General features: G+C 39.4%; 1 protein-coding gene across 1 annotated transcript in view; it reads right to left on the bottom strand.

Moving 5' to 3' along the window:
• Nucleotides 1–24,463, bottom strand: part of ASTN2 (astrotactin 2) — a 1,265,353-nt gene that overhangs the window by 49,044 nt on the left and 1,191,846 nt on the right. The window contains exon 18 of the mRNA XM_053695400.1: nucleotides 6,878–6,978. Within this exon, the coding sequence (XP_053551375.1) occupies nucleotides 6,878–6,978 (101 nt within the window). The remainder of the gene's footprint in view (nucleotides 1–6,877; nucleotides 6,979–24,463) is intronic.

Below are 24,463 nucleotides of genomic sequence, written 5' to 3'. Positions count from 1 at the left end.
TGCTTAGCTGAATTAATTTATTTCCTGGTGGTGAGAGTCCACATTCTATTACTCCTGGGAATTACTCTTCCCTGCCACTAAGAGGAGGTAAAGATTATCAAACCCAAAAAGCTCTATAAGACCCCTCTCATCTTACTGCTAACTAGTCTGACGTATTGCCAAGCAAAAATGGTAGGAAATGTAATAAGAGCAAAATAATAGAAGCAGCAACAAAAAAAAAAAAAAAAAAGATGTGAGTAAAAATAAACCAACACCAAAAAAGCAGCTTGGGTTCTTATTTACTGTCACCAACATGAAAGTAATTAATTTATCAGGTAAGAATTATTATTTTTTTCTTTGATACAGGTGGTGAGAGTCCATCATCCATTACTTCTGGAATCTAATACCCAAGCAGTGAAGTCCACGAGTAATGAGAAAATAAATGATAAAAATAACATCTTTTGTCACAGAGAAACAAAATCCACAACCCACATAGAACCCAAAGAGTAAAAAGTGTGTTGTGTATATATATATATATATATATTCTGGAACAGAAGATTGAAGGGCGCACAGCTAAAGAAACCTCCTGGTGTAGTATATCAAGACACTTGTTAAAAATACTGTAATGCAGTGACAAATACAAACTCATGTGCTTCTACCTCAACCTTATGAGGTATAGATAAGACTCTGAGTGGTGAATATCCACTAAGGAAGGCAATCCAATCCCCATGTGCTTGCAACTTGTGCTTCACTCCTTATATGTAGTCCTCACCTCTCCAGCAGAAACTTAACCACTTCGAAAAAGGAGGCTGCAATATCTATCCTGGAGGAAATCCTCTCACAAGCGTTATTTAATTGAGGGATGAAAGAATGGGTATCGCACACCACAATGTTCTTTAAAAGTGTGCTTTAATTTGACATGTTGTTCATAAATATGACATGAAGAACTCTCATAAAAAACCGCACATACCGGTTCAATTAAAATATATATACAAAAGTGGCTGCAGAAAACTCACTCGTTTTGTATTATATAAAAACACTGTGGCTAGTTGTAAAATCCCCAGTAAGTCTGGGTCCTTAGCAAACCGTGCCGTTGCACTTCGTTACTGAATCTCGGCTCGTGAGGGGGCGTGGCCTGGCGCGTTTCGCGACTCGATTGGTCGCTTCATCAGAGGTAGGGTACGCCCCCGCTAAGCCTCCTATTTATACAATTGAAACCTCAGTCTATGGTGCCCAACTCCATATTTGATTTGGGCACCTGTAGAGCTTAAATGGTTCGTTCTGAGGGCAAATCCATATGACTCAGAAACGATCTCACTATCTCCCCTCAGTAGCTTGAAAACTTTCATATTTTATCACTCCTTGTAAAACAATCTCATGTGTGACTTTTAGGAAAACTTTTTTTGTTATTTCTATGCTATTGCTTTCAATCACCTTTCCCTATACATAGCCTTCCTATCTACATATCCAATACTTGCTAAAAACATTTGCTAAAAACATTTCTTCATCTATATCCATACTTGTGTATTATTTTTTGCAGCTGACATACCTGCTATGTCCACTCCTGGACCTATATATGTGCAAATATAAATAAAAATATATATATATATATGTGTTTGCCTCTATTTTCTTTGTTCATGTGTATTAGTTGAACCTGTTCTTTATCTATGTTTTTATTTTTATTTATATTTCGGTTTTATTTTTAAAGCAGCCAAATCTTTATTTAGTCCCTTTGGATCCAAGCTTTGCAAAGGATCCAAAAGGTCTCTCTTTTTCTCAACTCCAACAGTCTGCTCCCTCCTCTGGGTCCTACTGTTACCTGCTCAATGGCTTTGACAAAAAATTGTGTCTCAGTCTGTAAAAGTTACTGCGCAAAAAAGTGCTAAATTAGGCCCCTCCCACTCATAGTAACACAGTGGAAAGCCTCAGGAAACAGTTTCTAGGCAAATTTAAGCCAGCCATGTGGAAAAAACTAGGCCCCAATAAAGTTTTATCACCAAAGTATATATAAAAACGTTTAAACATGCCAGCAAACGTTTTATATTGTAAATATAAAATAGTATTACCTCAGAAAGTAAGCATGATACCAGTCGCTATTAAATCACTGTATTCAGGCTTACCTTACATAAATTTGGCATCAGCAGCATTTTCTAGCATTCACATCTTCTAGAAAAATCTTAACTGCACATACCTCATAGCAGGATAACCTGCACGCCATTCCCCCGCTGAAGTTATCTCTCTCTCTTCAGTCATGTGTGAGAACAGCAATGGATCTTAGTTACAACCTGCTAAGATCATAGAAATCACAGGCAGATTCTTCTATTTTTCTGCCTGGAACAAAATAGTACAACTCCGGTACCATTTAAAATAATAAACTTTTGATTGAAGCAAAATAACAGCTACATTTCACCACTTCTATCTTACTACCTCCATGTTTGTTGAGAGTTGAAAGAGAATGACTGGATATGGCAGTTAGGCGAGGAGCTATATAGACAGCTCTGCTGTGGGTGTCCTCTTGCAACTTCCTGTTGGGAATGAGAATATCCCACAAGTAATGGATGATCCGTGGACTGGATACACCTTACAAGAGAAATGGCTCTGAACATATGGTCCCTGACTACTGCCTGTTGTTTCTATTGGTACAGGGTGAAAGGTTTCAAAATCCTCCCATTCTGTATCTTCATTCTCTTGTTGGTCCCTGCATTCCCTCCATCTATGTGGGGTACCTCCATTGTGTTGTTGACTTCTTTGTCTAAACCTGTTGGAGTTGTTCTGTCTATAATGGTTATTTGAATGCCCTTGAAAATGATTATGGTTATTGGTATTATTATAGATATTGCCATAATTGTTCTTATTATCCTTTTTGTGATTTTTGTTTTTATTCTTATTATTAGTGTTAAACTGCACATTATTCCTTTGATATGGTGGTTTGTAAGTCTGTTTTACTAACTCTAGTTTATTAAAATTAAAATGAGACTTCTTAGTGTTTGTTATTAGTGGTGTGCCTGGTGTTAGTGGCGTTGCTGGTACAGTAGTGTCTGTTTCAAGATTCTCTGCTTCCTCTTTTTGTTTAGCAAAAAAATCCCTTTCAAATTTTTTCTTTTTCTTTTGTTTGAGATCCATTTCTAATTTATTTAAATGTTCTCTGATTTCCCTATCCATTTTATCATATTGTTCATTCCCTTTGTAAACTAGCACTAGACTTTCTAGTTTCTTGAACTCTATAGTTACCCTTTCAAGAGTCTGTTCCCTGAATTTTATGATTACTTTGATCAGGCGAACTGAGCAGTCACCTAAAATTGTGTCCCACTCGGTCAACAGCTCTATATCCGTGCTATTAAAAATGGGAACTTTGGACAGTGTAAGCCCTTTTGGAATAATACCAGCTTTTAAGTATGTTTCTAAACCAATTACGTCACACCAATTTGATATTTGAATCCTACTTAATTTCTCTATTTGTTTAAAAAGCTCCCTGGGGTTACTAGTATTTTCTGTTTCCATACAGTCCCCATTTATGTATAGGGAAAGGTGATTGAAAGCAATAGCATAGAAATAACAAAAAACAGAAAGCAGCTGCAGTGGTTACAGGAACAATGCACGCAATAGGTTGGAGAAGAAAACCTTGTTGAACAAAAATTTTCTTAAGTAAACCCTCTAATTTTTTTATCCATAGGGTCTTTAAAAGCACAACTGTCTTCAATTGGTATAGTTGTGCGTTTAGCAAGTGAAGAAACAGCCCCCTCCACCTTAGGGACCGTCTGCCACGAGTCCGGCATGGGGTTAGATATGGGGAACATTTTCTTAAAAACAGGAGGGGGAACGAAGGGAATACCTGGTCTATCCCACTCCCTAGTAACGATATCCGCAATCCTCTTAGGGACCGGGAACACATCAGTGTAAACAGGAACTTCTAGGTACTTGTCCATTTTACACAATTTCTCTGGAACCACCATATGGTCGCAGTCATCCAGAGTAACTAATACCTCCCTGAGCAATAAGCAGAGGTGTTCTAGTTTAAATTTAAAAGCCAACGTATCTGAATCTGTCTGAGGAGAAACCTTTCCTGAATCAGAAATTTTTCCCTCAGACAGCACATCCCTCGCCCCCACTTCAGATTGTTGTGAGGGTATATCGGATACGGCTACTAAAGCGTCAGAATGCTCATTATCTGTTCTTAAAACAGAGCTATCACGCTTTGCAGGTAACACGGGCAGTTTAGATAAGAACACTGAGAGGGTATTATTCATAACTGTCGCCAAGTCTTGCAAGGTAAAAGAGTTAAAAGACGCACTAGAGGTGCTAGGCGTCGCTTGAGCGGGCGTAACTGGTTGTGACACTTGGGGAGAGGTTGACGGGCTAACCTCGTTACCTTCTGTCTGAGAATCATCTTGGGCCACATTTTTAAGTGCAACAATATGTTCTTTAAAGTGTATAGACATATCAGTACAAGTGGGACACATTCTGAGAGGGGGTTCCACCATGGCTTCTAAACACATTGAACAAGGATTTTCCTTGGTGTCAGACATGTTTAACAGACTAGTAGTAATACAAACAGGCTTGGAAATCACTTTAATCAAGTAAAAACACACTTTGAAAAAAACGTTACTGTGCCTTTAAGAGATAAAAAAGGCACACAATTTTGCAAAACAGTGAAAACATGCAGCAAACTTTTCGAAATTTTTACAGTATGTACCTAAAGCATTAGTAAGATTGCACCACTAGCAATAAAAATGATTAAACCCTTAATGCCCAAACCGGATCGACAGTAAGCCAAAAAAAACGGTTAAAGAAACTTCAGCACCTTGCCACAGCTCTGCCGTGGCCCTACCTGCCCTTAGGAACCAGATTTGTGGGGAAAAAGCTTCTTATAGGCCCTCAAACTGCAGCAGGACACTCCATGTGAAACAGCCTGAACTTCTAGTCAAAATAACTGCGCATCTGAGGCGCGAAATGAGGCCCCTCCCACCTCACTCCGGTGCTTGTGAGGCCTAAAGAAACACTCCCAAGTGTTTTAGTAATAGCCATGTGGATAACAACCCCTGAAAGAAACCCAAAGGAACCTTCAAAGTGTCTCAAAAAACGATATTTTCAATAAAAACTGTTTGCCCTGAAGTAGTGTCAACCAGCATAAACTAGCCCTGTTATGTAAGCTTGAAATTCCATACTTAGTCTCTGAATACAGCTTACCCTTCCCTCATGGGGATATTAACAGTCTTTTCTAGCTTATCACAGTCTTGTCTAGAAATAAATGACTGAACATACCTTATTGAAGCCTAACCTGCAATCTGTTCCCCCCAACTGAAGTTCTCTTGTACTCCTCAGTCCTGTGTGGGAACAGCAGTGGATTTTAGTTACAACATGCTAAAATCATCTTCCTCCCTGCAGAAATCTTCATCTCCTTTCTGCTAGAGAGTAAATAGTACACACCGGTACCATTTAAAATAACAAACTCTTGCTTGTAGAAAATAAAAACTACAATTCTAACACCACATTCACTTTACCCTTCCGATTGCTTAGAGCCGGCAAAGAGAATGACTGGGGGGTGGAGCTAGAGGGGGAGCTATATGGACAGCTCTGCTGTGTGCTCTCTTTGCCACTTCCTGTTGGGAAGGAGAATATCCCACAAGTAAAGGATGAATCCGTGGACTCGATACATCTTACAAGAGAAACTGACAACTAAAATGTGTATTTTACACGCCAAAACCCGACGCACGCATAACCGAGTAAATGTGCATTAATCCGACGTGTGTAAACCAATGTGCAGGTAAACAGAAAGTCTAAAGGGATGTGCGCTAACCCCAACAAACAAACCAGTGTGTGGCTAAACTATATAAATACTAAATGGATGTTAGATAACCTGACAAGCGTTAACTCAACGTGCGCAACTCCGATGCACAAAAATCTATGAAAGCCAAAAAAAGGCAAAACAGCAAGGGGATAGTGAAAAGGTACAATCCCCGAGTCATATATGTTAGCAAATATATAAATAACTATAAAAAGTGCCCAAATATAGCTAAATGAGTGTCTAAATGTTAATAAAAATATACTTACCAATAGACACTTGTCCACTAGCAAACAAGCAGCCTACAACTAAACCAGTACTGAAACAAATCAGCAGAGGAGATGGAAAAGGAGTATATTGTAGATCAATAAAGGGAGGCAAAAGACAAGTCACTGCAACCAATTATAGAGGGTTTATGAAAAGTTTCCCATGAAGTGAAAAAAGAATCATCAACCATACCCCATAAACATCCCTCTGACAAGCACTGTTTTCTGATGGGAAACCAGGCCTCAATACAGACTGAAAACCCCTCTCTCTGAAGAATCAAATGCACATCTTCACTCTTCAACAACCTTCAGTGGAGGCAAAGTAAAGACTAAGGTATGTGTGAGGTAGGAGTGGTTTTATAGAACTTCTGGGGTTCCTGAATCTTTGCCTCCTCCTGGGGGTGGAGAAACGTAACACCCAAGAGTAAATTATTGTGGACTCTCATCATCTGTTTAAAAGATATTATAAATTCACATTAATAGTAGGGTGAATATACTCCTTAAGTTTTTGAGAGAGAGAGAGAGAGAGAGAGAGAGTCATGAGGGAGCATACTTTGAAAATGCTGTATATGATTAGAAATGGACTAAGCACATGTGGTTTATAGCTGAACTGGAAGGGGTTAAAGTGTCAGGGCTTATTAATTATTGTTTATGCATCATCCGCCATATGGACAACTATCAAAGTAAACTACTGAATAATCTGTATAGTATGCACACTGGTTTTGAAAACAGTTAAATATAAGTACAGCTGTGCAAGATATAAACAGGTTGCATGCACTGCCCTAAAGCTACAATAAAGAATGTCTTTGCTAATTAGCATATGATCATTCTATTCTTTTGAAAATCCTACCTTCAGCCTTGGTATCATCGACCAAAGGGCATGCAGTGCGCAAGGTGACAGAGCTCTGTGCAGAATGCCTTCCATGGGTATCCACAGCAAAAAGAGAAAATCTGGAAGGTAAAAACCATGTAAAAGAAGTTATTGCATTGTTCACAACACTACACAATATGCTGGTAATTTATAAATAAATGATGATAATTACAATAATACATAAAGGATATTTTGCACACATCAATCAACATAATGGCAACATTGTCTGACAAATCTAAAATTCATACTTCTGTATTCTTCTACTAACATCCCTAAATAAAGTATTTCTATGCCACCTAAAGAAATGTATGGCTAGTGCCTAAGTATTCATTTAATTGTATGGTAATATCTAAGTTCTTTTAAAACAAAAATAGTTAACACCAGAGTTTAGGTTCTAAAATAAATGTGTACACGTTCTCACTTAATAAAAAAATCAGCAGTTTAATTAGTACACCCCCCACCCGGTACTGTGCAGATAAAGTAAAAATATATGATAAATGCATTTCTATTGTGAAGGTAAGAGTCCGTGAATTTTCACATGTGGGACATATTTCATGTCTGCCAGGAGGATGCAAAACACAGCCTACTTTCAAAAGCTTTGTTTCTCCCTAAGAGGCCGAATTATCAAATGTCTGTCGGATCTGGTCCGACAGACATCGCTGAATGCGGAGAGCAATACGCTCTCCGTATTCTGCATTGCACCAGCAGCTCACAAGAGCTGCTGGTGCATGCCGCCCCCTGCAAACTCGTGGCCAATGGGCCGCCAGCAGGGAGGTGTCAATCAACCCAATCGTACTTGATCGGGTTGAATTGTGGGGATTCCTGTCCGCCTGCTCAGGGCTTTAGACTGCTGCTTCATAACTGCTGTTTCTGGGGAGTCTGAAGACTCGCTAGAAACACGGGCCCTCAGGCTCCATTCGGAGCTTGCTAAATGGGCCTCTATATCTCATCACTTCCCTTCAAATCACACATGACAAAGCAGAATTGGAAAGGTAGAAAGGTCCAAAGATAGGCAAATGAAGTGCAAAACAGGATCTGCTGCTAACTTAAAGGAATATGAAACCCAAACATTTTGTTTTGTGTGTCAGACAAAGCATACAATTTTAAAAATGTTTCCAATTCACTTTTATGATCAATTTTTTTTCGTGATATTCTTTGTTGAAGAGACACTTAGGAAGGTGTCTGAAGCACTACATGACAGAAAATAGTGCTGCCATCATTGCTCTTGCAAATGGATAACATTCTTGCATAATTGCTATCATATAGTACTCCAGACAACTGCACGCTCCTGAGCTTACATTTCTGCTTTTCAACAAGATACCAAGAACACAAAGACAATCTGATAATAGAGGTAAATTAGAAACATGTTTAAAATTGCTGCTCTGTCTGGATCATAAAAAAACATAATTGATGCTTACCTTATAAATGTATTTATTTCATGGTGGTGAGAGTCCACTATCCATTACGCATGGGAATTACTCTTCCCTACCACTAGGAGGAGGGAAAGATTCCAAGACCCCGGAACTCAATAAAACCCCTCCCACCTCACTGGCAACTCAATCTGATGTATAGCCAAGCCAAAGAGGAAGGAAAAGAACCAAGAGCAAACAAATAGTAGCAGGGAAAATAGATAAGAAAAAAAACAACACTAGAAAAACACACAGTGGGGTCTTATGGACTCTCACCACCATGAAATAAATTAATTTAATAGGTAAGCATAAATTGTGTTTTTTTTCATACAGTTGATCAGAGTCCACAATCCATTACTCCTGGGAAATAATACCCTAAGCAATGGAGTCCATGTGTAATGAAACATAAAGTATGGGATTTAAGAAACATCTTTTTTCACAGAAAAACTAAATCCCCAACCCCAACTCAAAAAAGGACAAAAAACATGAAAAACAAAAAACAAATCAACAGGCAAAAAATCATCCTGAAACAACAACCTGAAGGACTTGCCTCAGAAGAAGTGAAAAACAAAACTGCAAACTGGTAGAATTTAAGAAAAAACATAATTTATACTTGCCTGATAAATTATTTTCTTTTGAAATGATGATAATCCATAGGGCTCACCAGCATATGGGATATAATTCCCACAACTAGGAGGAAGCCAAGAACCCACACAAGATCTTAAATTCCCTCCAATCTCTCCTCAGTTTAAGGCATAGCCAAGCAGGGGATAGGAAACAGATAGGTAGGAAAGACAAAACCCTGGTCTAAAGAGGGGCAAGTTAGAACTGTAACCCCAAAAATTTAAATGGGCCCCATAACATGTGGGATTAATAACCAAGCAGATAGTCCATGTTACGAAAAGGGTGGGAGAATATTCAGGCAGTTTCTATTAATCAGACTGTGGCCTGAAGGACTTTCCTGACAAAAGCTGCTTGTGAAGATGCAAAAACATCAAAGCGGAACATTTTTGAAAAGGTATGCAGAGCAGACCATGTTGCAGCTTTGCAAGTTTGCTTCAAAGGTGCATCATTTTGAAATTACAACGGATCTTGTATTGTCTACAACGCGTTTCTCAGCGCTTAATCTCAACGTTTCATCAGGCAGCAGAGAATACAGGGGAGTAGTGTTTTACCCCTGTTTGTACTTATATGGTGTTTTTTTAAAAAAAATTTTTATAGATGTTTTATTAAAACTTTTTAACACAAAGAACTTGTATTCGATCAACTTATACACCACCACTACAGCTACCTGTACAGCTCATCTGTCTTAATCCGGCAGTTTGGAATCTGGAGTTCCTGAACACTGGGATTCAGCATGTTGGTATGCTGTGAATCACCAACATACATTTAACAGCACATTCAGTTGCTATTGCTGAAAGTGAGTACCTTATTTCTCCTCTATGATCCTTTGACTATCCTCGTATATAGATACACACATATGGCACCTCTTTGCCTTTTGATATTTTATTAAAGATTATGTAAACATTGTACTTCAGAATTAGCAAGATCTGGAAACAAATATGGAACAACAATCTCCTGATTGATATTTTCAAAACAAGAAAATCATATTTAGTATTTAGTGCAGCTTTATCTTTGTGGGGAAAAAATGGAGAATCATATGACAAAGCTGATAACTCAAACTCTCCTAGCTGAGGAGATTACAAAACATAAAAAACACTTTCTAAGATAAAAGTGATATCCATTGTATGCATCAGTGCAAATGGAGGACCTTGCAAAAAGAAAGAACTAGATTCAAATTCCAGAGTGGAGAAATAGGTCTCACAACTGACCTGAAGATTACTAGCGCCTGGACAAAAGTCTGAACATCAGAAAGCTTAGATAACTTTCTATGAAAGAGAACAGATAAAGCAGACATGTAACCTTTTAGGGAGCTAGCAGACAAACCCTTGACAATCCCATCTTCCAAAAACTGAAGAGTTCTAGGAATCTTAAAGAAATGCAAATAAAATCATCTAGAAGAGAACCATTCAAAATATGTCATCCATATATTGGATACATTCTTTGTGTAACAGGTTTTATGGTTTGAAGCAATAACTGAATTAGTGAAACCTCTATGATGAAAAGCTAGGCGTTCAACCTCCACGCCATTAAATCTAGATAACCGAGATCCTGATGGAAAAAAGTCCATTGAGACAACAGATTTTTTTTCTTTGAAGATGAAGCCATGGAGGAGATGAAGACACCTTGGAAAAGGTAGAGTGAAAAAAAAAATATATATATATATATATATATATATATATATATATATATATATATGCTTACCACATAAATTTCTTTATTTCCGGCAGAGAGAGTCCATAACTTAATTCCTTACTGTTGGGAAATACAACACCTGGCCACCAGGAGGAGGCAAAGACACCCCAGTCAAAGGCTTAAATATTCCTCCCACTTCCAATATCCCCCCATCATTCAGCCGAAGGTACGAGGAAAAGTAGGAGAAACATCAGGGTATAAAGGTGCCAGAAGAAAAACAAAAAGGGAGCCTTCCAAACAAAGAATAATTTACGGGCAGGGTCGTGCATTCTCTCTGCCAGGAAAGAATGGAATTTATCTGGTAAGTATAAATTTTGTTTTCTTTCCATAAGGCAGGGAGAGTCCATGACTTCATTCCTTACTGTTGGGAAAACAATACCCAAGCTCAAGAGAACACTGAAGGAATAATGGGAGGGAACAAAAAGGAGGCGGACCCTAATCTGAGGGCACCACAGCCTGCAAAACCTTTCTCCCAAAAGCTGCTTTAGAAGAAGCAAACGCATCAAACTTTAGAAAAAATATGTAAGGAGGACCAGATAGCTGTCTTACAAATTTGATCCACTGACGCTTTGTTTTTAAAAGCCCAGGAAGAAGCAACTGCTTTAGTGGAATGGGCCATTATCCTCTCAGGAGGCTGTTGTCCCTCTGTCTCATAAGCTAGGCGGATGACACTTCTCAACCAGAAAGACAGGGAAGACGTAGTGGCCTTCTGACCCCTACACTTATCCGCATAGATGACAAACAAAGATGAAGATTGTCTGAACTCATTAGTAGCCTGAAGGTAGAACTTCAAGGCACGAACCACATCTGGATTGTGAAGCAAACGTTCATTCGCCGAAGGAGGATTGGGAAAGAAGGAAGGAACAACAATCTCTTGATTAATGTTGGGATCTGACACCACCTTAGGAAGAAAACCTAACTTATTAAGTAAAACCGCCTTATTGGCATCATAAACAAGGTAAGGGGGGACACATTGCAAAGCAGAAATCTCAGAGACTCTGCGAGCAGAGGCAATAGCCAATACAAACAAAACCTTCCAAGATAAAAGTTTAATGTCAACATTATACATGGCTTCAAACGGAGCCTGCTGCAACACAGAAAGAACAAGATTGAGACTCCATGGCGGAGTCATCTTTCTAAAGACAGGTCTGATCCTAGTCAGAGCTTTAAAGAAGGACTGCACATCCGGAAGCTCAGCTAATCTCTTATGCAGCAACAACGGAAGGGCAGATATCAGTTCCTTCAGGGAACTAGCATAAAGACCCTTCTCCAGACCATCCTGGAGTAAAGACAAAATTCTGGCAACTTTAACCTTATGCCAAGAAAAATTACGCTCCTCACACCAGTGCAGGTAAGTCTGCCACACCTTATGATAGATGTGTTGAGTAACTGGCATACCTGCTTGAATCAAAGTGTCGATGACACTCTCAGAGAAACCTATCCTGGCTAAGACTAAGCGTTCAATCACCACACAGATAGCCTCAGAGAATCTAGATTTTGATGAAGGAAGTGATCCTGTACCAGCAGGTCCCTGTGACAAGGTAACCTCCACAGAGGAGATGAGGACATTCCCACCAGATCCGCAAACCAAGTCCTTCGCGGCCAGGATGGAGCAATTAGAATCACGGATGCTTGCTCCTGTTTGATGCGGGCCACCTCACGAGGGAGAAGAGGTAATGGAGGAAAGAGATATGAGTCTGAACCTCCATGGAACCACTAAGGCATCTATTAGAACAGCATGAGGATCCCTTGGGTAGTTTGGCATTGAGACGGGAAGCCATGAGGTCTATCTCCGGCATCCCCCATCTGCTGCATATCTTTGCAAAGACCTCAAGGTGGAGAGACCATTCCCCCCAGAATGTGGATCGTTGACAGCATACAGTTGTGGGCCTTCGCCCATTCTAGGATTTGAGATACTTCGCTCATTGCTAAGAAACTGTTTGTTCCTCCCTGGTGGTTGATGTAGGCTACCAAAGTTATATTGTCTGATTGGAATCTGATAAACTGGGACGAAACCAGGAAGGGCCAAGCCTTCAGAGCATTGAAGATTGCCTGGAGTTCCAAGATATGGATCGGAAGAGTGGACACCTCCTGAGTCTACAGCCCCATGTGCCTTCCTGGAACCCCAAACGGCTCCCCAGTCACAATCACCTAGGACGGTCTTAAGAAGCATGTGCCTTGGGACAGGTGATACTGACAGAGTCACCAAGAGAGTGACTATTTCAACAGGATGTCCAGAGCTATCTGTTTTGACAGATCGGAATGGTCGCCCTTCCATTGTCTCAGCATGCATAGCTGTAAAGGTCTGAGATGGAATCTGGCAAAGGGAATGATGTCCATACAAGGACATCAACAACAAGGATTCAGCGCTGCGAAATCTGTTGGCGCTCTACAAATACCTGATAATAATAATAATAATACAAGACACCATGAGACCAATCACCTCCATACACTAGGCCAATGAAGGTTTCAAGGAGGCCTGGAGGGCAAGACATGCTGTTAGCTTGCAACGTCTCTGATCTGTTAAAAATATCTTCATGGACATCAAATCTATAACTGTGCCCAGGAAATTCACTCTGGTATTTGAAGTAAGCAAACTACTTTGCAAATTTATCTTCCATCCATGTGACCGAAGAAGACTTAGAAGAAAGTCTGAGTGTTCCCTTGCTAGACGAAAAGATGGTGCCTGTACCAAAATATCGTCCAGGTCAGGAGCTACTGCTATACCTTGGGTTCTGGCAAACTGATAAGAGAGCCCTCAAAACCTTCGGAAATATCCTTGGAGCAGTAGCTAAGCCAAACGGAAGTGCCATAAACGGGAAGTGTTGATCCAGAAAGGCAAACTACAGGAACTGAAAATGTTTCTAGTGGATCGGAACGTGAAGGTATGCATCCTTCAGATCTATGGTAGTCATAAACTGCCCTTCCTGAACCAGGGGAAGGATTGATCGTATAGTATCCATCTTGAAGGAGGGGGACACTTAGATTTTTTTTTTTTGGAACTTCAAGTCCAGAATTGGACAAAAAGTTGCCTCCTTTTGAAAAAGAAGACCCGATCTGAAGAGCATGGAGAGGAGACCAGGTAAGTGCAACTTTGAGAGCTAAAATCTCTCAAAACTTTTGATTTTTAAACCTGTCACTAAGATAATTTTCTTAAAGAAATTAGAGAGGGCTACCAAGGATACAGTAATCCTGGTGTAAAAGAAAGGTACTTCAGCACTCTTTAAAGCAAAATACAAATGTTTTATTACATATTTCTATATATAGGCATATCATGGCAGAACATGTTATAATGTCTTGCTAACATAAAGCAAAACTTCACTGGGAAATAAACACTTGCGGCATGGTATATGCAACATCCTTTAAACAGCGAGGAAGTTTCTCTGGTGACAAACGCATCTAGGAGAGGTATTATGTAGCTTTGATACGGAACTGCTATATGTGGAGCTTTCTTTAAATTTGCTGGCTGTCCGGACTGTTCTGACTACAACTCAGATTTTACCTTCTATGCACGCTGACTTCTCCTTCATGCTATGGAGTATACTTTGCTTGACTGTTTTGCTTACAAATTACCGGCATACTAAAAACATTAATAACACTGAATACTTATTTGCCTAACAAGCAACTATACTTTGAAAGTTTGGATGTCTGCTGTGGTTTTACTCCCGCATGAAAAACATAAATTATGCTTACCTGATAATTTCCTTTCCATCATGGTGAGGAGAGTCCAGAGCTTCATTCATTATTGTTGAGAATTAAGAACCTGGCCACCAGGAACAGACTAAAACACCCCAGCTAAAGGCTTAAATACCTCCCCCACTTCCCTCATCTCCCAGTCATTCTGCCAAGGGAACAAGAAACAGTAAAATAAATATCAGGGTATAAATGGTGCCAGAAGATGAATTAAATCTAGGTCCGTCCATCTGAGATATGGGGGGGAGCCGTGGACTCTCCTCCCCACGATATAAATGAAATTATCAGGTAAGCATAATTTATGTTTTCCATCTAAAGGGGAGTAGAGTCCATGGCTTCATTCATTACTGTTGGGAAACATATACCTAAGCTCTAGAGGACACTGAATGAAACCAGGAGGGTAAAAGGCGGACCCTAATCTGAGGGCACCACAGCCTGAAGAACCTCTCTCCCAAAAACCGCTTCCGCAAAAGCAAAAATGTCAAATTTGTAAAACTCTGTAAAGGTATGTAAGGAGGACCAGGTAACCACCTTACAAATTTGCTCCATAGAGGCCTCATTCTTGAAGGCCCAAGACGAAGCCACAGCTCTAGTTGAATGAGCCGTGATCCTCTAAGGAGGCTTATGTCCCTCTGTCTCATAGGCCAAGCGAATCAAGCTCCTCAACCAAAAGGACAAAGAAGTACAAGAGGCTTTCTGCCCCTTGTACTTCTCTGAATACACCACAAAAACAGATGTAGACTGCTTGAAATTCTATGTAGCATGAAGATAGAACTTTAAGGCACAAACCAAATCCAGGTTATGAAGTAACCTCTCCTTAGAAGAAGAAGGGTTAGGACACAAAGAAGGAACAACTATTTCCTGATTGATGTTACGGTTAGACACCACCTTGGGAAGAAACCCCAAACCAGTGCGAAGCACAGCGTTATATGCATGAAAAACCAGATAAGGATGCTCATATTGCAAGGCAGCCAGTTCAGATACTCTGCGTGCTGATGCAATGGCCAACAGGAAGAGAACCTTCCAGGACAGAATCTTAACGTCAATGGAATGCAAAGGCTCAAATGGAACCTTCTGCAATACCTTAAGGATCAAGTTTAAGCTTGAGACAGAACAGAGGCAGAACAGGGAACAGTTTCTTAAAGGAAGAAGAAGGGGAAAAGGAAGAACCTAATCGCTCCCTTTCATTCTTAATAATATTAGCCATCTTAACAGGAACTGGGAAGGCCTAAGGCACCAAACTGTCCTCATAAACCTTATCAAGCTTAGGAATCGCAGGTTCCTCCGGAAGCTTCGGTTCCGGAACCTCCAGAGTAGCAAGCACTTGCTTAAGCAAAAAGCACAAATTCTCTATCCTAAACCTAGTCGGGCTCCTCTGCAGCCTGAGGTTTAGATGACACAGACGCCGATCCAGAAGGGGCCTCCTCCGAAGAGTTGGAGTGGGCCTCATCATATAACGCCTTTGATATTTCCATAGGCGTAGACAACCCCTGGACCGGGCCGCCATGATACGTCCTACGCTTGCGCTTAGAAGAACGTGGTAAGGCATGGATCATTTTCAATACCGCTGTTTGCAGTTGATCGGCAAAATCTGACAGCCAACAAATCTCTTCCACAGGAGTAATGAGTGGACCCTGGGGCGCTGCATGTGCAATTGGAGATGAATGCAGGGAACGCAACTCACGGGACAGGGAACCCTCAGAGGTAGATGGCTCAGTAGTACTAGACATCCATTTACTTTTAGATGTTGTAACTTTATCAAGCATTTGGAACATAGTTGAGCATAGTTTAAGAAATTCCACAATAGAATACTTCATAGGTCCAGGACTGAGCATTTATCTTGAGCACTACATGTAGGCAATGTTTGCAACAATATCTGTAGTGTTTAAACTGTGTTCATGCTAATGAACTTACCTCATTATGCTTCATAGAAAGGAGGTACATTTTAGTTGTATACTAATGTTTACAGACTTTAGACTGCTTCTGTTTCTATAATAGGTCTTTTCATATGCAGGGGAGGGGGGAGGTTCTGCTATCAGCCCCTTTCAGTGGGTGTCCCAGGCTTATCTTATTAAAAGTGCTAAACTGGGAACTTCTAAGTTTTTAAAAGGTTTACAATGGATTTTTAGATCAGTATCTGTGCATCTTATTCTTTATAGTAGTGTCTATTACATGCAGTTAAATGAAAATTGTTGTATACTGCCCCTTTAATCAGGTGTGTATGTCATTTGGAGACCAGTAAGTATAGATATGTGGGCTGTCTGCAAGTACAGCTAATGTGTAATAGCAGTGTTGATTCTCCTTTGCAGGAGCCTTTATCTAAACCATTTTACAGCAGTATATCAGGCTGTTATCTGGCATTCCTCATAACTTGCACACCAACATAGTGGAGATATATACAAGGATAACTGCTTGGGTGGGTTCTATCTGCTGGTTTAGTGAATAGACCTGTCAGTGTCTCATCTTATGGGACTTGTTCTTGAAAATTAAAAAGAAATTTAGCAGTTTCATATTTGTCTTGCTTTAATATTTTTTTTTGGTGTGTGTGGGAGGGCGCAAATAGCTGGTCTTGCCTAGGGCGCAAAATAGTCTAGCACTGGCTCTGCTCTCCAACATGGAGACTAAATTTGGTTCTTAGAATTTTACAGTCTCCTCCATTTAAACTTATGCTCTTTTTGGATATCAAATTGTTGTCTTGGAAGGTTCTATTTTTGTTAACTATTTCCTCTTGTGAATCTCCATATCTGTTTTTTTCATCAGGACAAATCAATGTTGCATATTTTTTATAGTTTTCTACCTAATGTGGTTTCTTCTGAGAATATTTATCAGGAGATTATTGTTCCTTCCTTATGCCCTAAATAAAAATTCTCTAAGGAAAGATCATTGCATCATTTGGATGTGGTCAGGGCTTTTAAGTTTTATTTACAGGCGACTAAGGACTTACACAAGTCCCACAGTTTATTTGTTTAGTTCTCTGGCAAGTGCTAGGGCCAAATGGCCACTTCTGTTTACTTAGCTTCTTGGCTAAGGAGTTTGATTCACAGAGCTTACATGGAGGCAGGTCATCAGTCGCCTTTAAGAATTACTTTTCATACTATGCGTTCTGTTTCTACTTCCAGGGCTTTTAAGAATGAGGCTTCTGTGGTACAGATTTGCAAAATTGCAAATTGGCCCTCATTGCATACTTTCACCAAATTTTATTACTTTTATGCTTTAGCCTTGGCAAAGTCTGCTTTCGGAAGGAAGGTCCTTTAGGCAGTTGTACCAGATAAATAGGTGCATGCCTTTACCTTTTTTTGTCTCACCTATTTTTCAGTGGACTCTTGGACAGCTTGGGTATTGGTTCCCAAGAGTAAGGATCTTGTGGACTCTCACCACCATAAAAAAGAAAACATCATTTATGCTTACCTGATAAACTAATTTCTTTCTTGGTGGTGATAATCCCCGAATCAGCACCAAAAAAAAAAAAGAAGTAAAATTTGTGGTTGTGGCAGTCATAGTTTGCAGCTCTTTACCCTACTATCTTTCTAACTTCTTCTTTTCTATACTTGGCTATGCTTACTACTGGAAGGGAGAGGGAAGTAGGAGGGACACTTAGGGATCTGGTGTAGGGTGTCTTCGCCTCCTTCTGGTGGCCAGGAGATGAACTTACCAAGAGTAAGGATCTCATGGACTCTCGCCACCAAGAAATAAATTAATTTATCAGATAAACAAACATTATACTTTTCAATTCCACAATATTTAAGCTTGAATGCTGTAGTATTTTTTTTTAGCAAGACATTTGTTTCACAAATTTTATAGTGAAGACATCCAGTATCCAGGCAGAGTGAAGTGTCAGGATGATGAATACAGTTACAAGTTATAATTTTTTATTTGTTAAAAAAAAAAAAAAAACATGTTGAACAAATTGTAAAATGTATGGAATGTATTACAGAAAACAGGACCTACAGATTCAAAACAGAAAACTATAAATATAGCCAAGAACTGTTTTAGGGCATGAGGTCAAGCCAAGTTATCCAAATGTGTCCATTTCAGGAAGTAAGTAAAACGAACCAAGACAACCATGGTGATAAAATCTTAATGGCTTCTGGCACTATTCAGTGACTTTGGGCTGGAATAAAGCATGCCTAATGTTACAGTGAACATTGGGAACCAAACCGAAAATATGTTTATTAATCTAAACAAGGTATACAAAGTTAACACAATCAGGAGAGGGGTGCAGTGAAAAAGCTGGTCACTAGAGAAGTAGGTAAAATATGTACGGAATCAGAAAACTTCTGTAGAAAGAAAAGAAAGAAGAAACAAAATGCAACAGATACTAGTGATTCAAATTCATGATAACAAGGGTGGTATCTTCATAGAATAACCTTCAAGTAGAAAAGAGATATTACAAATATTTGCAAAACTGCATATAAATTCAGGTCTAAGATTATCAAAGTCAAATTGATGTGACTTATATTCAACCTCACAACCACTGTGCCTTAACATCCCTTTTGTTCTAAATCTAGTTTCCTACCTACAATGGCTGCCATCCCAGTAGATCATCTGGCTCATATTCTCACTATCTAAAGCTTGCTGCCAACAAAAATCATTCCTCCTGGCTGTGACTGCAGAAAGAGGCCCCTTAAACTAATGTCAGTGCTCAGGTTTCATCTGAAGCACACAGTGTGGTGGTGGGATCACAAACTGAGCCAGAGGCAGACCCCAGAGGACTTCACATGTGTGTTTGCCAGGTCAGATCAGGACATGGGAGGAGGGGAGGCATGGTGAAGTACAGAAAGTTGGGTATAAATAAAGGACACAAATACCTAAGGTGTAAAGGAAGAAAAATAATGGAACCCCACTGAATGAGGGAGGCTGGATAGTATTAATGTGCTTATGAGGAGGGGAAAGAAAGAAAGAAAAGAAAGAAAGAACAATATTTCTATTGCCTTACAATAGAATAACTATTCAGCTCTACACAATTTTAAAACACATTGACATATTGTTTATTGTAATTGTATTAGCCAAACTCCACTCCAACTTGCCTGATTTTGAGCAGCCAATTTCGGCTTTCTTCTACAGAAGACAAAGCTATCCATGGCCATTATGTTAGTGTGGACTACATTGTTATGCAGTTGATTGCTAAATTAGGGAAACATATGTAGCAGGGTATACCTTGAGTCAATTAGAGTGTGAATTTTCATTTCTGAAAACTATAAAATCTACAATTTGAATAGCTTAATTATAGGAAAAGGTGGCAATAGAAATATTTAAAGTATATTGTTCTAATACATGTAAATAAAATCAAACGGCTAGATTACGAGTTTTGCGTTATAAGCAGCTCTGTACTTGAAAGTTAATTTCCACCGCTCACCTCCCTATAGCGCTGCTATCACAGGTTTGCAAAAACCCGGCGTTAGCAGGCAATATGGCAGCGTTGAGCTCCATTGAGCTCCATACCGCATCCAAATACCAGCGCTGCTTTGAGCTGCTTTTACGTGCTCGTGCACAATTTCCCCATAGACATCAATGTGGAGAGACGGCTAAAAAAAAGCCTAACACCTGCAATAAAGGAGCGTAAAGCTCTGTAACGCAGCCCCATTGATTCCTATGGGGAAAGAAAAGTTATGTTTACACCTAACACCCTAACATTAACCCTGAGTCTAAACACCCCTAACCTGCTGCCCCCGATATTGCCAACACCTACATTACACTTATTAACCCCTAATCTGCCGCCCCAACATCGCCGCCACCTACATTATACTTATTAACCCCTAATCTGCCACCCCGAAACCGCCGCCACCTACATTACAGTTATTAACCCCTAATATGGCGCCCCCAATTTCGCCGCCACCTACATTACACTTATAAACCCCTAATCTGCCGCCCCGACATCGCCGCCACCTACCTACACTTATTAACCCTTAATCTGCTGCCCCCAATGTCGCTGCCATTATACTAAAGTTATTAACCCCTAAACCTAACCCTAACACCACTAACTTTAACACATTTAAAATAAATCTAAATAAAAATTACAATTAATACCTAAATAATTCCTATTTAAAACTAAAAACTTACCTGTAAAATAAACCCTAAGCTAGCTACACTATAACTAATAATTATATTGTATCTATCTTAGATTTTATTTTTATTTCACAGCTAAGTTTGTATTTATTTTAACTAGGTAGACTAGTTAGTAAATAGTTATTAACTATTTACTAACTACTAGCGCTGAGTTAGACTAGTTGACTAATCGATTAGTCGATGGGTCTCTCATTAATTGACTAGTACAGCATTAGTTGATTACTGATATATTAAATTTTGCTATATTTTGATAGTCAAAAACAACACGTAGCCAGCCTACCAGCCCGTAGCCTTAGCATAAGCCTACTACCGATTGTAGATTGTCTCACTTGGCAGCAGTTATGATGACATGTTATTACTAGGTTTTAAAAATAAATTTAAAAAAAATAATTTTACAATTACATTAAAAATATTTCGCATTTAATAACTATATTTTAGCAAGATGGGGTAATTTTGACTAGTCGACTAGTCAACTAGTCAAAAGCAACAGCCCTCGACTAGTTGATTGTAAAAATATTAGTCATGCACACCCCTACTAACTACCTAGTTAAAATAAATACAAATTTACCGGTAAAATAAAACCTAACCTGTCTTACACGAACACCTAACATTACACTACAATTAAATCAATTACGTTAATTAAATACAATTAACTAAATTACACAAAATAATAAACACTAAATTACACAAAATAAAAAAGAAATTATCAAATATTTAAACTAATTACACCTAATCTAAAGAAGCCCCCTCCCAAACAAAAAAACCCTAGCCTAAACTAAACTGCCAATAGCCCTTAAAATGGCCTTTTGCTGGGCATTGCCCCAAAGAAATCAGCTCTTTTACCTGTAAAAAAAAAATACAAGCAACCCCCCCCAACAGTAAAACCCACCACCCACACAACCAACCCCCCCAATAAAATACTATCTAAAAAAACCTAAGCTCCCCATTGCCCTGAAAAGGGCATTTGGATGGGCATTCCCCTTAAAAGGGCATTTAGCTCTTTTTCAGCCCAAACCCTAAGCTAAAAATAACCCCCCCCCCAATAAACCCTTAAAAAAAAACTAACACTATCCCCCAAAGATCCACTTACAGTTTTTGAAGACCGGACATCCATCCTCAACAAAGCCAGGAGAAGTCTTCATCCAAGCGGCAAGAAGTCCTCAACGAAGCCGGGAGAAGTATTTATCCAAGCGGCAAGAAATCGTCCTCCAGACGGGCAGAAGTTTTCATCCAGAAGGCATCTTCTATATTCAACTTCCCGATGCAGAGGGGCTCCATCTTCAAGACATCTTCAACGGAGCATCCTCTTCTTTCGACGGCTACTGTAGAATGAAGCTTCCTTTAAGGAACGTCATCCAAGATGGCGTCCCTTGAATTCCGATTAGCTGATAGAATTCTATCAGCCAATCAGAATTAAAGTTGAAAAAATCCTATTGGCTGATGCAATCAGCCAATAGGATTGAGCTTTCCAATCAGCCAATAGGATTGAGCTTGCATTCTATTGGCTGTTCCAATCAGCCAATAGGATTTTTTCTGCCTTAATTCCAAATGGCTGATAGAATTCTATCAGCCAATCGGAATTGAAGGGACGCCATTTTGGATGACGTCACTTAAAGGTACCATCATTTAGTCGTCAGATGAAGACAGAAGAGGATGCTCCGCGTTTGATGTCTTGAAGATGGACCCGCTCCTCTCCGGATGGATGAAGATAGAAGATGCCGTCTGGATGAAGACTTCTGCTTGTCTGGAGTACCTCTTCTTCCCGGCTTGGATGAAGACTTCTGCCCGTCTGGAGGACCACTTCTACCCGGTTGGGTGAAGACGTCTCAAGGTAGGGTGATCTTCAGGGGGTTACTGTTAGGTTTTATTAAAGGGGGATTGGGTGGGTTTTAGAGTAGGGTTGGGTGTGTGGGTGGTGGGTTTTAATCTTGGGGGGGGTATTGTATTTTTTTTTTATAGGTAAAAGAGCTGATTACTTTGGGGCAATCCCCTGCAAAAGGCAATTTTTTAAGGGCTATTTGTAATTTAGTGTAGGGTAGGGCTTATTTTTATTTTGGGGGGCTTTTTTATTTTGTTAGGTGGATTAGATTAGGTGTAATTAGTTTAGAAAACTTGTAATTTTTTTATTATTTTCTGTAATTTAGTGTTGTGCTTTTTTTGTACTTTAGATAATTGTATTTAATTTTATTTAATTGTAGTTAGTTTAGTGAATTAATTTAATTATAGTATAGTGTTAGGTGTAATTGTAACTTAGGTTAGGATTTATTTTACAGGTAAATTTGACTTTATTTTAGCTAGGTAGTTATTAAATAGTTAATAACTATTTAATAACTATTCTACCTAGTTAAAATAAATACAAAGTTGCCTGTAAAATATAAATAAACTCTAAACTAGCTACAATGTAACTATAAGTTATATTGTAGCTAGCTTAGGGTTTATTTTATAGGTAAGTATTTAGTTTTAAATAGGATTAATTTAGTTAATTATAGTAATTTTATTTAGATTTATTAAAATTATATTTAAGTTAGGGGGTGTTAGAGTTAGAGTTAGGGGTTAATAAATTTATTATAGTGGTGGCAACGTTGAGGGCGGCAGATTAGGGGTTAATAAGTGTAGTTAGGTTGTGGCGACATTGGGGGCGGCATATTAGGGGTTAATAAATATAATGTAGGTTGCGGCGATGTTGGGGACAGCAGATTAGGGGTTCATAAGTATAATGTAGGTCGCGGCGGTGTCCAGAGCGGCAGATTAGGGGTTCATAAGTATAATGTAGGTGTCAGCGATAGCGGGGCGGCCGATTAGGGGTTAATAAGTGTAAGATTAGGGGTGTTTAGACTTGGGGTTCATGTTAGGGTGTTAGGTATAGACATAACTTTTATTTCCACATAGGAATCAATGGGGCTGCGTTAGGAGCTGAACGCTGCTTTTTTGCAGGTGTTAGGTTTGTTTTTCAGCCGGCTCTGCCCAATTGATTCCTATGGGGAAATCGTGCACAAGCACGTTCAGCCAGCTCACCGCTACCGTAAGCAGCGCTGGTATTGAGGTGAGATGTGGAGCTAAATTTTGCTCTCCACTCACTTTTCTGCGGCTAACACCGGGTTTAAAAGAGCCCGTAATACCATCGTTGTCTGTAGGTGAGCGGTGAGCATAAACTGCTTGTTAGCCACGCACAGCTTTACCGACAAAACTCGTAATCTAGGTGTATAGCTTTTAATTACCGCTATAAATAGTATTGTAAGATATTAATTTATGGCCTGTGCTTGTTAGCAACAAATTTTTACAAAGACCTATACCTTTTAGTTACCACTGTGAGTAGTATAGATATCATTATAGCCTGTGCATATGCTCTACAGATTATGGTTTTAAGGAGATCAGAGACCTATACCTTTTAGTTACCGCTGTGAGTAGTGTCAGAAAATAGCCTGTGCATATTCTCAATAAATAGTGGCTCTGAGGAGACCAAAAACCTATACCTTTTGATTACCGCTATAAGTGGTATTGTAAGTTAGCAAATTTCCTTTCTGGAAATACCAGAAACCTATACCTATTAAATACCGCTGTCTATAGTGGGGAAATCAGGAAGAGCTCCTATTTGAGAGTCAATCTCCATGTGCATCGCCTGTTGAGAATATGGCAATCCTCAGAAAAATCCTCATAGTTATTATTATTATTATTATTATCGGTTATTTGTAGAGCGCCAACAGATTCCGCAGTGCTAACCTATTAATACCATCTGTTGTGGTCTTAAGAAACAGGCATAGCGAGTTAAAAATAGGGGGGGGGGGGAGGGGGAGCAGGGACGCCACTGACGTGTTTCGCTGTGGTGGCTGTATCAAAGGGCCTAAATATCCTAAATAATAGGATAGCTATTATTAAAGCCTCTGATGAAGAAGGTAACTAATGTGTAACACCTTTGAAACGTATCAGGCATTATTGTTACTTTGATGAACTAACCGCAGCCCACCTTTCAGTATCGGTATCATTACTATTTTTGTGAGCATTTGATATTTTATTTGTCACGTAACTCTGGGAACACTACCAACTGCAAAGTGTGTATACAAGAGCTTATTTGTTACCTCAT

This window comes from Bombina bombina, chromosome 12, assembly GCF_027579735.1.
Source record: "Bombina bombina isolate aBomBom1 chromosome 12, aBomBom1.pri, whole genome shotgun sequence".
Lineage (NCBI taxonomy): Eukaryota > Metazoa > Chordata > Amphibia > Anura > Bombinatoridae > Bombina > Bombina bombina.
Note: the sequence above shows the minus strand (reverse complement) of the source record. Positions and strands in the feature narration are given on the sequence as shown.